The sequence below is a fragment of the Dipodomys merriami genome, unplaced genomic scaffold (assembly GCF_024711535.1).
Source record: "Dipodomys merriami isolate MVZ:Mamm:240054 unplaced genomic scaffold, mDipMer1.0.p SCAF_173, whole genome shotgun sequence".
Classification (NCBI taxonomy): domain Eukaryota; kingdom Metazoa; phylum Chordata; class Mammalia; order Rodentia; family Heteromyidae; genus Dipodomys; species Dipodomys merriami.
The window spans coordinates 71,320-86,166 of NW_027203082.1; the positions used below are offsets into that span (position 1 = coordinate 71,320).

At 40.1% G+C, this 14,847-nt stretch overlaps 1 protein-coding gene and 1 non-coding gene across 5 annotated transcripts in view; one reads left to right on the top strand and one right to left on the bottom strand.

The window, feature by feature from the left end:
- Positions 1–5,521: 5,521 nt before the first annotated feature.
- Positions 5,522–5,628, bottom strand: LOC138829509 (U6 spliceosomal RNA). Its single transcript, XR_011372637.1, has one exon. It is a non-coding gene; the product is annotated as a U6 spliceosomal RNA (small nuclear RNA).
- Positions 5,629–6,410: 782 nt separating this feature from the next.
- Mfn1 (mitofusin 1) overlaps positions 6,411–14,847 on the top strand; it is a 60,014-nt gene continuing 51,577 nt past the window's right edge. The window contains exons 1-4 of one of the 4 annotated variants that reach the window (XM_070025833.1): positions 6,411–6,550; positions 6,837–6,929; positions 8,272–8,390; positions 11,980–12,115. In XM_070025833.1, coding sequence (XP_069881934.1) covers positions 6,895–6,929; positions 8,272–8,390; positions 11,980–12,115 — 290 coding nt within the window. In that variant the 5' untranslated portion in view covers positions 6,411–6,550; positions 6,837–6,894. Of the gene's footprint in view, positions 6,551–6,575; positions 6,779–6,836; positions 6,930–8,271; positions 8,391–11,979; positions 12,116–14,847 lie in introns of those variants that run through there. The other 3 variants (XM_070025834.1, XM_070025836.1, XM_070025835.1) reach the window with 3 other exon arrangements.

Sequence of the window (14,847 nt, forward strand, 5' to 3'; positions counted from 1 at the left end):
TTATCTTAGCTATGGAGGAAGCACAATGGCTGGATCAAGTGGTTGTACACCTATCATCCTCAGCAACAAGGAAAGCACAAATAGGAGTATTGTAGTCTTCTTTGGTCTAAGACCCTATCTCAAAAAAAATTAACACATGGGCTGGGAATGTGTCTTAGTGGTAGATTGTTTACCTAGCATGCATGAAGTCCTGGGTTCAATTCCTCAGTACTACATAAACAAAAAAAGCTGTGGCTCAAGTGGTAGAGTGTTAACCTTGAGCAAAAGCAGCTCAGGGACAGTGCCCAGGCCCTGAGTTCAAGCTCCAGGACTGGCATAATAATAGTAATAATGATAATAACAATAATAATAATAATAATAATAATAATAATAATAATAATAATAGCCAGTCACTGGTGGCTTATGCCTATAATCCTAACTACTTAGGAAGTTGAGATCTGAGGATCGTGGTACAAAGCCAGCCCAGATAGGAAAGTCTCTAAGACTCTTATCTCCAATAAGCTACTCAGAAAAAGCTGGAAGTGGCTCTGTGGCTCTCATGGTGGAGCACTAGCCTTGAGTGAAAAGAAGCTCAGGGACAGAGCTCAAGTTCTGAGTTGATGCCCTAGGACAGGCACACACACACAAAAAAAACTCAACACAAAAAGTAGCTGGAGGCAAGGCTCAAGTGGTAGCAAGTACAGCACTCTGAATTCAATCCCCAGTGCAAAGATTGAGAGAGACAGAGAGACACAGAAAAAGACTGATTTAAAGACACTGTGTGTGTGTGTGTGTGTGTGTGTGTGTGTGTGTGTGTGTGTGTGTGTGTGTGTGTGTGTGTGTGTGCCAGCACTAGAGTTTGAGCTGAGAATCTGGCCCCTCTTCCTTTGCTTTTCACTTTTCACTTAAGACTGATATTTGTTGCATGAGCCACAGCTTTACTTCTAGCTCTTTACTAGTTAATTGTAGATAAAAAGCCTCACAGACTTTTCTATCTGAGCTAGCTTCAACCCAGGATCCTTAGACCTCAGACTTCTGAGTAGTTAGGATTATACATGAGACCCACTGGCTCCTGGCTTACAGGAAAATGTTAAGTAGTAATACATTGGAAATGCATAAGGAATATTGGGTAGTAGATACATAAACAAGTGAAATTTGAGATTGGGATCCCAGTTTAAATTTAGGTGTAGCATAGAAAAAAAATTCCCTAACATCATTGTGTGTGTGTACATGTATGCGTGTGCTCGCATGCATGCGTGTGTGTGTGTGTGTGTGTGTGTGTGTGTGTGTGTGTGTGTGTGTGTGCTGGTCCTGGGGCTTGAACTCAGGGCCTCAGCACTATACTTGAGCTTTTTCTCTTCAAGGTTAGCATTTAACCACCTGAGCCACAGATCCACTTCCATCTTTTTTTTTTTTTTTGTGATTAATTGGAGATAAGAGTCTCATGGATCTTCCTTCCTGAGCTAACTCTGAACCATAATCCTTGAACTCAGTCTCCTGAGTAACTAGGATTTCATGCATGAGTAACTGGGGCTCTGCTTTCTGTTTAAAATTTTGTGATAAATCTAACATTGTTCAAAACATTTTGTTCAAAATCCCATTGGATATTCAAGGACTGGTGTGCATCCAATGAAATTTTAGGATTGTTTTTCTGTGAAGAATTACACTGGACTTTTGACAAGAATTGTATTAAATAATACAATAATAGCTATTTTAATAATAGCTTTTTCACAATACTAATTCTTCCAATCCATGATCACAGGTCTTTCCATCTTCTAGGACTCCTTCAGTTTCTTTCTTCAGTGATATCTGTAGATCTCTCTCACTTCCTTAGGTTTATTCCTAGGTATTTGATTTTTAAGGGTATTATGATGGGATTATTTTTATGATTTATTTCTGTCTGTTCATTTTTTGCAGAAAAACTACTTTTTATTTTAATTTTGGATCCCTATAGGATCATGTCATCTGAAAATAGGGATATATTTGACTTCTTCATTTCCTATTTGTATGTTTCTGTCTTTCTCTTGCCTTAGGCTCTGACTAAGAATTCAAGCACTATATTTAATGAGAGCAGGAAGTGTGGACTCCCTTGTCTCACTGCTAACTTTGGTGGAAATGATTTCAGTATACCTCCACTTAGAATGATATTGGTTATATGTTTATCATATTCTGTCTTTACTATGTTGAGGTATATTTCTTCTATTCCTAGTTTCTTCATAGTTTTTAATTTTTGTCTATCATGAATGGATGTTAAATTTTGTCAACTCTTTTTCTATATAAATAGAGATGATTGTTTAATTTTTGTCCTTTATTCTGTTTATGCATTATATTACTTTATTACTTTGTATGTCTCTGGAATAAAATTAGCTTGATCACAGTGTATTATCTTTTTGTTTTTTGTTTTTCTTGTAAGTCCTGGGGCTTGAACTCAGGGCCTGGGTGCTGTCCCTGAGCCTCTGTGTGCCCAAGGCTAGCACTCTACCATTTGAGCCACAGCACCACTTCCAGCTTTTTCTGAGTTGTTTGTTAGAGATAAAAATCTCATAGACTTTTCTGCCCAGGGTGGCTTTGAACCATCGTCAGATCTCAGACTCTTGAGTAGTTAGGATTACAGGGGTGAGCCACCAGCACCTGGCTATATTATCTTTTTTTAATGTGCTGATGAACACATTAATGTGTGTTTTGAGTTTTGTTGAGGATTTTTGCAGCTATTTGTATCAGGAAAACTGATCCACAATTTTCTTTCTTTTTTTTAAACATGTCCTTATCTGATTTGGATATTAAGATATTGTGAGCCAGGAACCAATGTCTCATACCTGTAACCATAGCTAGGCTGATATCTAAAAATCTGTTTGAAGCCAACCTGGACAGGAATTTCTATGAGAGTTTTATCTCCTACTAACCACTAAAAACCAGAAATAAAGCTGTAGTTCAAGTGGTAGAGTACCAACCTTGAGCACAAAAGCTAAGAGACAGGACTTAGGCTTTGAGTTCAAGCCACAGTAGGAGCATACACACACAAAAGATAATACTTAACTCACAGAATGAGTTTGGTAGTTTTCCTTCAGAGAAGGTTTACTGAGCTTTCTCTCCCTCCCTTTCCTTCCTTCCTTCCTTCCTTCCTTCCTTCCATCTTTCCTTCCTTCCTTCCTTCCTTCCCTTCCCTTCCCTCCCTCCTTCCCTCCTTCCTTCCTTTCTTCTTTTTTTCCTGCCAATACAGAGTACTGTAGTTTGAACTCAGGTCCTGGCCTTGTCTTTTTAGCTCTTTCACTCTACCACTTGAACCACATCTGTTTCCATATTCTTAACTGTTAATTAAAGATATGAATCTCTCAGATTTGTTTGCCGAGGCTTGGACTAATGATTCTCACTTCTCAGCCTATTTAGTAATTACAGTCATGAACCACAAGTGCCTCAGCTTGTATTTCTGAAAGTAATTTTAAACTATAGTTTACTAGAACTACAGGTAAGTTAAAGATCTATTGTTTCAGAACGATTTGTTGATTCACCTAAAGCTGGAATGAAACCTATCATTAATTCTTAGGTGGGTGTAGTTTTGTTGTTGTTTTTAAACCAGGTGCTGGTGGCTCACACCTATGTAATCTTAGCTACTCATGGGACTGAAATCAGTGATTTCAGGTTTGAAGCCAGCCAGTGAAGAAATATCTGTAAGATTCTTATCTCCAATTAACTACCCATAAGTGGAGGTTTAAGTGTTAGAGTGCTAACCTTGAACAAACAAAGCTCATGAGACTGGGATGTGGCTTAGTGGTAAAATGCTTGCCTAGCATGCATGAAGTCCTAGGTTTGATTCCACATCACAGAAAAATCTGGAAATGGCACTGTGGCTCAAATGGTATAGCTTGCCTTGAGCAAAAGGAACTCAGGGACAGTGCCCAGGCCCAGATGCAAGCCACAGGACTGGCAAAAATTATAAAAAAGCTCACAAGCAGCATCTAGGCCCTGAGTTTGAGTCCCAGAACCAGTAGACACATAGACACACACAGAAACACACACACACACACACACACACACACACACACACACACACACACACACACATCTAGTGACATTTGACCTTGGGGAGCCACAAAAACTGGCTGGAAAGTTTAATTACAATGTTTTCTTTCAGAGACCTTATAATCCCACCCTCTGTTTTAGTTCTCTTTGCATTTCCCCATCACACATGGCTAGCTATCTTTCCTCCCTAAAGGGCTTCTCCTGTGTGTGTGTGTGTGTGTGTGTGTGTGTGAGAGAGAGAGAGGGGGGGGGAAGGAGGGAGGGAGGGAGGGAGAGAGGGAGGGAGGGAGGAGAGGAAGAGGGTCTTGGGGCTTGAACTCAGAGCCTGGGTGCTGTTGCTGAGCTTTTTTGCTCAAGACTAGATCTATACTTTTGAGCCACAACTCCACTTGCAGGTTTTTGGTGGTTAATTGGAGATAAGGGTCTCACAAACTCTCTTACTTGGGCTGGCTTTGAACCTTGATCATCAGACTTCAGCCTCCTGAGTAGCTAGGCACCAATGCCCAACACAGAGATGCCTATTTCTTTTAAGAATGAGAACTTGAAGTTAGTCTTTGGATACTTAGGCATAGGCCTAAGTCAGGAGTTTTTGCCCTTCTTCTGTGTTGATGAAAATAGCAGGAGCTGGGCCTGTGGATCCTGGGTCCTGAATGACCTAAAAGGTCTCTATAGAAGGAGTATAAACTTACAATGGAATATTACTCAGACATAAAGAAGAATAAAATTATGTCATTTATAGGGAAACATGGATCTGGAAACCATTATGTAAAGCAAAGTAATCCAGGCTCAAAAGGATAAATGTCACATTTTTTTCTCATATGTGGCTGATAGGCTTAAAATAATACATTATGTACATCACATACACATAAACATATGATTAATCTAAAACTGACTAAGGTATGGTATATGAGCACAAGAAATATCATGGTAATCACAATCTGCAGGTTCACAAGAATTCCTAACAAATGTAACAAGCACTAGCCAAGGACATATCAAATTCAAATCACCTCAAACGTACACATACACTCTCCTATTTCACCTCAAATCTCTCCCTCTCCTCCCCCCCCCCCCACCATGCAGGACACCATTCAAGAATAGAGAAGTACTGAAGTTTGAAATGCTCTCTCTCTCTCTCTCTCTCTCTCTCTCTCTCTCTCTCTCTCTCTCTCTCTCTCTGTCTCTCTCTGTTGTGCTGGTACTGGAACTTGAACTCTTGCTTTGCTCTTCTGCTCAGGGTCTCAAACCCTTGCTTTGCTTTTCTATTCTCTCAAGGCTGGCGCTCTACAACTTGAGCCATATTTCTACTTCTGGCTCTTTTTTTTTTTTTTTTGTAGAAAATGGTTTATCAATTCCATTTTGGTATAAAACAGATGGAAGAAACCTGGCCAATCTATACACAACTATCACAATGTGAAAAGGTTCTTTTATTTTTTATTTTTTTTTTTATCAAACTTTGAGTCTAAAAACGTACAAATGTTTTTTTCTATCGTGCCTTCAGTAATTTTCTATGCTTTTCTATTTAAAAAATATGGAACACTTCACGAATTTGCGTGTCATCCTTGCGCAGGGGCCATGCTAATCTTCTCTGTATCGTTCCAATTTTAGTATATGTGCTGCCGAAGCGAGCACTACTTCTGGCTCTTTAATGGTTAAATGGATAGTTATTGGTTAGCCTCACAGATATATCAGCTTGGGCTATTTTCAAACCGTGATTCTCAAATTTCAGCTTCCTGAGACGCTAGTTTTACAGATGTATGCCACAGGTGCCAGGTTGACATGTCTCCTTTTTTAATTTTTAATTTTATTTTATTTGTGAACATACTGTACAGAGGGGTTACAATTACATGGGCAAGATAATGCATACATTTCTTACCAAGCATTGCAGCCTCCTCCTTTGTTTACCCTTCACCTCCCTTCCCAGCCTCCCCCCTCCCCCCCACCCAATCCTTCCCCCCCACCGACATTGTAAAGCTCCTTTTTGACATGACAATTTGTACTTCCCATTGTTGCAACAGGTCCACCTGAATCCTTAAATGACTTGTTTTTCCCCATCTCCTCTATAAGTTGTACTGACATCAAATATATTGAAAGCGGGGGTGACATTTTTCCTTTTTTATATTGGTCTGGCAAACAAAAATCCTCTCTAGTCAGCATCTCAAAACCCACCTTGTCTCCACATTCTTTTAGTTCTCTCTAAGACAGCCATTTCTAGACTCGGTACATCTAGGAAACTTTGAAGGGCAAAGTTGTTGGGAGGACTGGACAAACCACCATTCTACCCACTGCCTCTGCCCACAACAACGTTGCCTTCTGCCCATAAGAAAAATGGAGCCTGGGTATGACGTATTTCCGACTAAGAAATCCAACAGAATAGGGTTGGCCCATGAACCGGAAGTAGCTGCCCTCCGGCCGCTCCTGCCGCCTCTCCTCTTTTCCCTTTCCAGGTCTGACTTCTCAGAGATGAGGCGGTCTGCGTTCTTTGGTTGGGCTGCGGTTGCTGGGTGACTGGTCACTGCTGGGACCATGTGAGTGCGAGCTGCTTCGACAACTGGTTAGTTTGCGACGCTGTGGGTGACCTTCGAACGGACAGGGACAGTGGGTGGAGAGTTGTGTGCTCTGTGACGAGGCGCCGCCGCCGCCGCCGCGGTCCTTCCGAAGGAGCAGCGAACCCGGTGGTCAGCCGGGCCCGCAAGGCCGGAGCCCGAGCTGGGCTCAGGGTTCCGGGTCGCGGCCAGCGCGCGCTGGCAGGTGGCGGGATCTGGTCTGGCCTCTCCCAGAGGTAGGTGTTTACACCCGCGGAACCGGGTTTCTGTCCCCACCTTGCTTTTCCCACACAGCAAGACAGAAGGATCCTTCTTGATGGCCACGGGGCTATGATCCAGGCACGCCTGCTTTATGTGTAGACGCGGATGGAGTTTTCCTTGGTGTCGGTAAAAGAAGCCCCCGGGGAGAACATGAAAATAAAAAGAAAAAATATATTCCTTCAAAGTTTTCGGGGTGTGTGTGTGGTGTGTGTGTTACTACTGGGGTTTGAACTCTGTGCCTGGGCACTTATCAGCTTTTTTGCTCAGGCCCCGCGCTCTTCCACATCCGGTTTTTTGCTTTTTTGCTGGTTAATTGGAGATAAGAATCTCACGGACTTTCCTGCCTGGCCTAGCTACTAAGTATAGTAGCTTGCTGAGTGGCTAGGATTATAGATGTGGGTGGGGCCACCAGCGCACAGCTAAATTTTTCATACTTGTCTCCTTCGTTGAATGCTACTTCTTTCTGAGCTTCAGTACTGCACTGTTATCCAGGAATTTTATTTTTTCTCTCTGCCTGTCTACTTCCACGCATCAGATTGAGAAGCATTATTTATTAAGTTACTCTGATTTTTGCTTCCCAGAAGTTGGTTTTTTTTTTGGCGGGCGGGGGTGGGGGGGGTCCAGTCGTGGGGCCTGAACTCTGGGCCTGGGCGCTGTCCCTCAGCTCTTCAGCTCAAGGCTAGCGCTCTACCACTTAAGCCACAGCTGCCACTTCCAGGAGTTTTTTTTTTTTTTTTTTTTTTTTTGCTTATATGGTGCTGAGGAATCGAACCCAGGGCTTCACGCATGCAAGGCAAGCACTCTACCACTGAGCCACCTTCCCAACCCTCCCAGAAGTTATTAAGAGTCATTTACTTACAGTTTAGCCACATTTAATTTCATCCTCACCTAAGAAAAGTAAAAGTAAATATTGCAACCAAAGATTTTGTCCAATAGATTTCAACTTTAGTGACATGGTATCCAAAATCAGTCTTTAACTTCTGATTAAAACACTTTCCCCAAAACAGTTACCTAAAAATGTCCTATTTGTTTCCAAAACAGTTACCTAAAAATGTCCTATTTGTTTAAATTCCTCCGTTGGGGAGATAAGAAGTAGAAAATGAGCATGTTTAATTAGTGCAGAGAGAGAGGGGTGTGTGTGTGTGTGTGTGTGTGTGTGTGTGTGTGTGTGTGTGTGTGTGTGTGTGTGTGTGTGTGTGTGTGTGTGTGTGTGTGTGTGTGTGTGTGTGTGTAGAAAATGAGCATGTTTAATTAGTGCAGAGAGAGAGGGGTGTGTGTGTGTGTGTGTGTGTGTGTGTGTGTGTGTGTGTGTGTGTGTGTGTGTGTGTGTGTGTGTGTGTGTGTGTATTTGAGACAGTCTCACAGTGTGCTCAGGCTTACCTCAAACTCTTAAGGCTCAAGTGACCCTCCTGTCTGAGCCACAGAGAAGGCTAATTACTGTTTTTCTAACTTTTTTTTCTTCCCCTAGTATCAGAATGGCAGAAACGACTTCACCATTGAAGCATTTTGTGCTGGCAAAGAAGGCAATTACTGCAATCTTTGGCCAGTTACTGGAGTTTGTTACTGAAGGATCATATTTTGTTGAAGGTTAGATCCTCTTAAATCTCATGTCTGTTGAAAATAGAATAAAATGCTTTATTATTTTAACTTTAGGTATTAAGCTCACATTTTGCAATATATGATAAAGGATACACATAATGAAGGAACCCCATTTCTGCAATTAAGTATTTATGTGTAAGGTACTGCTCTAAGCACTTTACTATATTAATAACTTCTTTTAACCCTTACTAGGTAGTTTATAATCATACTCCTTTTAAAGATCAGAAAACCAAGGTATAGCAAAGTTGAATAGTTTGTTCAAGATGACATAGCTAGGAAGTTCCCAGATTAAAAAATTTAGTCTATCCCCATTTACTCTTTTTTTTTTTTTTTTTTTTTTTTTGCCAGTGCTGGGGCTTGAACTCAGGTCCTGGATACTGTCCCTGAGCTTCTTTTTGCTCAAGGCTAGCACTCTACCACTTAAGCCACAGTGCTACTTATGGCTTTTTCTGGGTATGTGGTACTGAGGAATTGAACCCAAGGCTTCATGCATTCTAGGTAAGCACTCTACCACCAAGCCACACTCTCAGCCCTACCATTTACTCATATCTTCCCCAATTTAGCAACTATGGTATGACCTCATACTTACCTTTTTCTCTCAGATGATGCGGGATTACAGTAAGGAAAGGATAAGGTGTTTTAAGTAATGTCTTACCAAGATATATTAATTTGGAAATAACTGTTGAGATTTTTTTATAGATATATAAGATATATGTATATATATCTTATATGTATATATATCTTATATATACTATATAACATATAATCACCTATCTGAGCATATAACATATATATACTATAATAATTATATATGTAGTGATATATAATAACATAAGTAATATATATTATATATTCATATAAAGATATACAAATATATATTTGAACGTTATATTAGAAGCTAGTGAAATTGTAATTTTAGAATCTGAATACTATTTCACTTGTTCTAGAACCTCAGAAAAATGGTGCAGAAAGACAGTAAATAAATCAGGAACATAGAACAGCCAAAACATATTCAGGAAAATAGAATAGCAAGAATAAAATGATAAAAATCAGTGATTTTTTTTCTTTTTGGTTGGCTCTGGGGCTTGAACTCTCCTGGGCACTGTCCCTCTTCAGCTCAAGGTGAGAGCTCTACCACTTGAGCCAAAGCACCACTTACGGTTTTCTAAGTGGTTTATTGAAGATAAGAGTATCATGGACTTTCCTGCCTGGGCTGGCTTTGAACCATGATCCTCAGATCTGAAGCTTCTTGAGTAGCTAGGATTACAGGCTTGAGCCACTGGTGCCTGGCTTCATGATAATTTTTAAATCTTGTTTCTGTCATTTACTAAATTGTACATATTGATGCAAATGAAAAGTTAACAGGAAGTATTAAGTAAGAATTGGAATAGTTTTAAGTAGGCCTGTCAGTCTATAATTATGATTATTTCTGTAGCTGAATTAGTCTGTTACTTTTGAAAAGAAGTGATAAGAATATAAATGTTAATCTATTCCTGAAATAAAACAAAACTAAAGGGCTGTATAGCTTTTTGAACTTTCTCCTTCTGTGTCGGAAAAGATTAGAGCTAGGATGGACATTTACTTCTAATCCTGGGAAGAAAGGTATACAGTCTGCAATTCACTTTTCTCTCTGTCTTGTCTTCTTGGTTGAACTATTTTGTTGCATACCTGTAAGAAGCGGAATAAGATGTAATAAGGTAGCAAGATCTTGCCTAGATGAACTGCATCTTAATTTCTGAGGGGTTGCTGTTCACTCTTTACTATGTGACACCCCTTCTTAGCTCAAAATTGTGTTGAAAAATAATAGGGTACTAGATTCTTATTTCTCTTCTCAGAAGTGTATTTTAGGGGCTAGAATGTAACTTAGTGGTAGAGTTTTTGCCTAGCATGCATGAAGCCCTGGTTCAATTCCTCAGTACCACATATACAGAAAAAAACCACAAGTGGCACTATGGCTCAAGTGGTAGAGCTAGCCTTGAGCAAAAGAAGCTCAGGGACAGTGACCAGGCCCTGAGTTCAAACCCCAAGACTAGCCAAAAAAAAGTGGATTTTGTTTCAGGTGGGTAATTTGTACTCTTAAGACTTAGACAAAGCTGGCCACCAGTGGCTCACACCTGTAATCCTAGCTACTCTGGAGGCTGAGATCTGAGGATCGTGGTTCAAAGCCAGCCCAGGCAGGAAACTCCGTGAGACTCTTATCTTCAATAAACCACTAGAAAACCCGAAGTGGCACTGTGGCTCAAGCTGTGGAGCGCTGACCTTGAACTGAAGATTTAGACAAATAAATACATTATCACCTACGTCTTTACATTTTTTAACTATTTTTGAAATTCTTAAGTGTTTTTTGTTTTTTTCTTTTCATGAAAACTATAGTTTGAACTCTGGGCCTCATACCTGCTGAGCAGGTCCTCTACTACTGGAGCTAGATCCCCATTCTTTCTGGTGCTTTATTTATTTATTTTTGTCAGTCAGTCGTGGGGCTTGAACTCTGGGCTTGGGCACTATCCCTGAGCTCTTCAGCTCAAGGTGAGTTCTCTACCACTTGAACCACAGCATTACTTCCTGTTTTCTGGTGGTTTATTGGAGATAGAGTCTCATGGATTTTGCTGACTGGGCTGGCGTTGAATGGCAATCCTGAGATCTCAGCCTCCAGATAGCCAGGATTACAGGTGTGAGCCATCACACCTGGCCTTGATGCTTTATATTCTTTGTCATAGAGTTTAATTGTTTTTATCTGGGGTTAATCTCTGACAGTGATCATCCTACCTATGCCTCCATGTAGCTAGGATCACAGCAGCTTGCCACCATACCCTATTTGTTGCTTGATATGGGATGATAGTTTTTTGATCAGGCTTACCTTAAACCCTGATCTTCCAGATCTCTGTCTCCTAATTAGATAGGCTTACAGGCATTAGCCACTAAGCCTGGTTATTATTCTTGAGACTTTTTTTTTTTTTTGCCAGTCTTGGAGCTTGAGCTCAGGGCCTGGGTACTGTCCCTGAGCTTCTTTTGCTGTACAACTTGAGTCACAGTGCCACTTCCAATGTTTTCTATTTATGTGGCACTGAGGAAGTAAACCCAGGGCTTTCATGTATGCTAGGCAAGCACTCTGCCACTAAGCCACATTCCTAGTACTTTATTTTTTAAATTCTTTTGGACAGGATTCTTACAACTAATTGCAGTAGGTGGCATGTACCTTTTACTAAATATTCAAATAATGTGAACATTTAGCATTTTTATTTAATTTTTTATTTTTATTTTTTGTTGGTTGTGGGGCTTGAACTCTGGGCCTGGGTGCTGTCCCTGAGCTTTTAAGCTCAAGGCTAGCACTCTACCACTCAAGCCACAGTGCCACTTCTGGCTTTTTCTATTTATGTGGTGCTGAGGAATTGAACCCACAGCCTCATGCATGTGAGGCAAGCACTCTACCACTGAGCCACCTTCCCAGCCCAGCACTTTTATTTTTTAAATAATGTATTGATGTAGAACAAAGCCAAAACATATTCACATATTCACAAAACATATTAACTTAATACTCATTTGTACTTCTTTTTCTAATACCATTTCTATTTTGTAGCAACATATAGGAATCCTGAACTTGATCGAATAGCCACTGAGGATGATCTGGTAGAAATACAGGGCTATAAAAACAAGCTTTCTATCATCGGCGAAGTTCTATCTCGGAGACACATGAAAGTGGCATTTTTTGGCAGGTAATCATCATTTCTTCTAAGGTTAATTTTGAGAAATAAGCTTTTTCTTGTCAGATGTTGGAACAAGTTATTTCTTTTTCTGGGCATGGGATAGCTATGTGTGCAATAAAGACTCTCTCAGATAATGGGCAGTGAAGGGCACAGAGCCACAGCTTGCCCCAAAGGCAAACAATTGAGACTATATTATACTGTTTTGCTAAGCTAGGCTTATGGGTCTATCAAAATATGTAGCCTCATAATAATATGAGGAGTATCATATTAGTATTGGATGTGAAAATATCCAGGATTCCACTGCTTGTAAAAAAACATAAAATTGAAAGTGAGAAATTATGCATTTGGAGAACCAAATGTAGTAGAATTTAAGGCATTAAGGAACATTGGCAAGAAGAGGGAAGTAAAACAAGCTAGATTTTTTTAAGGACTTCAAATATCCTGGTAAGTGTTTCATTTTTAAGTATTTTGAAAAATAAACAAGAGGATTATAACTGGATATAATGAGAATAGAATGGATGAGAGTAGAAGACTCAGTTATAGTAATAGTTATAGTAATCTAGATAAAAAATTCTAAAGTCCTAGCTTGTGAGCTTGGAGAGTGGGGTGATAAGAAATGCAAAAGAGTAGTTAGTCTAGCCTGGTGATTAGTTTCAGAAAGGTGAGAAAATAGTCATGAATTACTTGAGTGCCATTCTTTGACGTAAGTATGTAGGAAAAAAGGTAGAGTTTGGTTTTGAATAATTTAGATGTGCATCTCTGGTACTTAGATATTCAAAATTGGATATTTTAAATTGGAACTAGAATTCTAAGAACGTAGAAATCATTGACTTATTTTAGTGATTGAAACCAAAGAATACAAGGGGAGAATATGTAATGAAAAGGAAAAACAAAAACAAGATGGTGGAGAGTAAGAGGAATTTTTTACAAAATAGAGATGCCATGTGGGTAGTAAAAGCAAAATTAGGAAGGAGTCGTATGCTAAAATATTTGGTCTTTGTGTTCTTTGCCACAGAACTTCTAATCTTCTAAGACTCTTGGCATTTTTGAGTGACAGGTGGGGGCCACTAGATAGTTTAAGGCTAAGACCTGTCACCAGAAAAACCAAGTGATTAGAAGATTAAAGGGTTGATACTATTGAACCCGATGGATGAGCATGGAAGTGCTTATGCTGAGAGAGGTCATGGATACTTCATCTCTATCCTTCTCCAAAATGTGCCCTATCTCCTCATCTGGCTACTCATCTATACCCTTTATAATATACTTCTAATAACATAAGTAAAGAGTTTGTTTCTTTGAGTTCTGTTTTTTTTTGTTTTTTTGTTTTTTTTTGTCGGTCATGGGGCTTGAACTCTAGGCCTGAGCACTGTCCCTCAGCTCAAGGTGAGCGCTCTATTCTTTGAGTTCTGTGACCTGTCTAACCAAGGAAAATATTTGTGGGAACTATAATTTTATATTTGCTGGCTTAGAAGCACAAGTCATTATCTTAGACTTGGAAACTGGTCTTAGAGGATTAAATCCTTTACTTGTAGATGGGACATTATGTAGTAGAGATTTGAATGTTATAAATTGAATTAAAGGACACATATTTGGTGTGTGCTGTAGAATTTCTAGAGAGATATTCTAAATTTCATGGAAGATATCTGGTCACAGGAGTGTTCTGTGGTAAGTTTGAGAGCAATAGAAAAGATTAGAGGTTCACAATCATCAGTAATGGGCTTCTGACCATTAAAAGTACTGGGGCTTTTTTTGTTTGTTTTGGTGCTAGTACTACAGTAATGGGCTTCTGACCATTAAAAGTACTAGGGCTTTTTTTGTTTGTTTTGGTGCTAGTACTAGGGCTTGAATATGGGGTCCTGAGCTTTACCACTTGAGCCACACTTTTACTTTTGGCTTTTTGCTGGTTAATAGGAGATAATAATCTTCCAGATTTGTCTGCCCAGGCTGGCTTTGAACCCTGATCCACTGACCTCAGCCTCCTGAGTAACTAAGATTACAGGCATGAGCCCCTGGTGCCTGGCTTCTTTCTGCCCTTTCTACTCTGTTTTTTTTTTTTTCTTTTTTCGTGTGTGTGTCTGTGCGCGTCTGTGCATGCGTGTGTGTGTGTGTGTGTGTGTGTGTGTTTTGTGTGTGTGTGTGTGTGTGTGTGCGCGCGCGTGTGCGCATGTGTGCATGTGCATGATGCTGTTCTAGGGCTTGAACTCTGGACCTGGGTGCTGTCCCTGAGTTTCTTTTGCTCAAGGCTAGTACTCTACTTCTTGAGACACAGCTCCACTTCCAGCTATTTTGGTAGTTTAATGGAGATAAGACTCTCACAGACTTTCCTGCCCAGGCTACTTTGAACCACAATCCTCAGATCTCAGCCTCCCGAGTAGCTAGTATTACAGATGTAAGCCACTGGCTTGCTCTGGTTATCTTTGAGATAGGGTCTCAGGTTTTGTCCAGGTTAGCCTGGACTGAATTCCTACCACTTATGCATCCCACTGTAGCTGGGATGATCAGCCTGTGTCATTGTGCTCAGTGTTTTCTATTATAAGGCTGTTGTGAACTTTTTTGCCTCAGCTGGTATACAACTGTGGTCCTTCTGATCCTAGCCTCATTGCTGGGATGACAGATGTGCACCACTGTGCCTAGCTGTTGATTAAAATTATTATCATTAGTTTACATTAGTTGTACAGAGGAGAATTTCATTGTTATATTCCCATACATATTTGTAATTTAGAATGCATTTCAGTCAATCT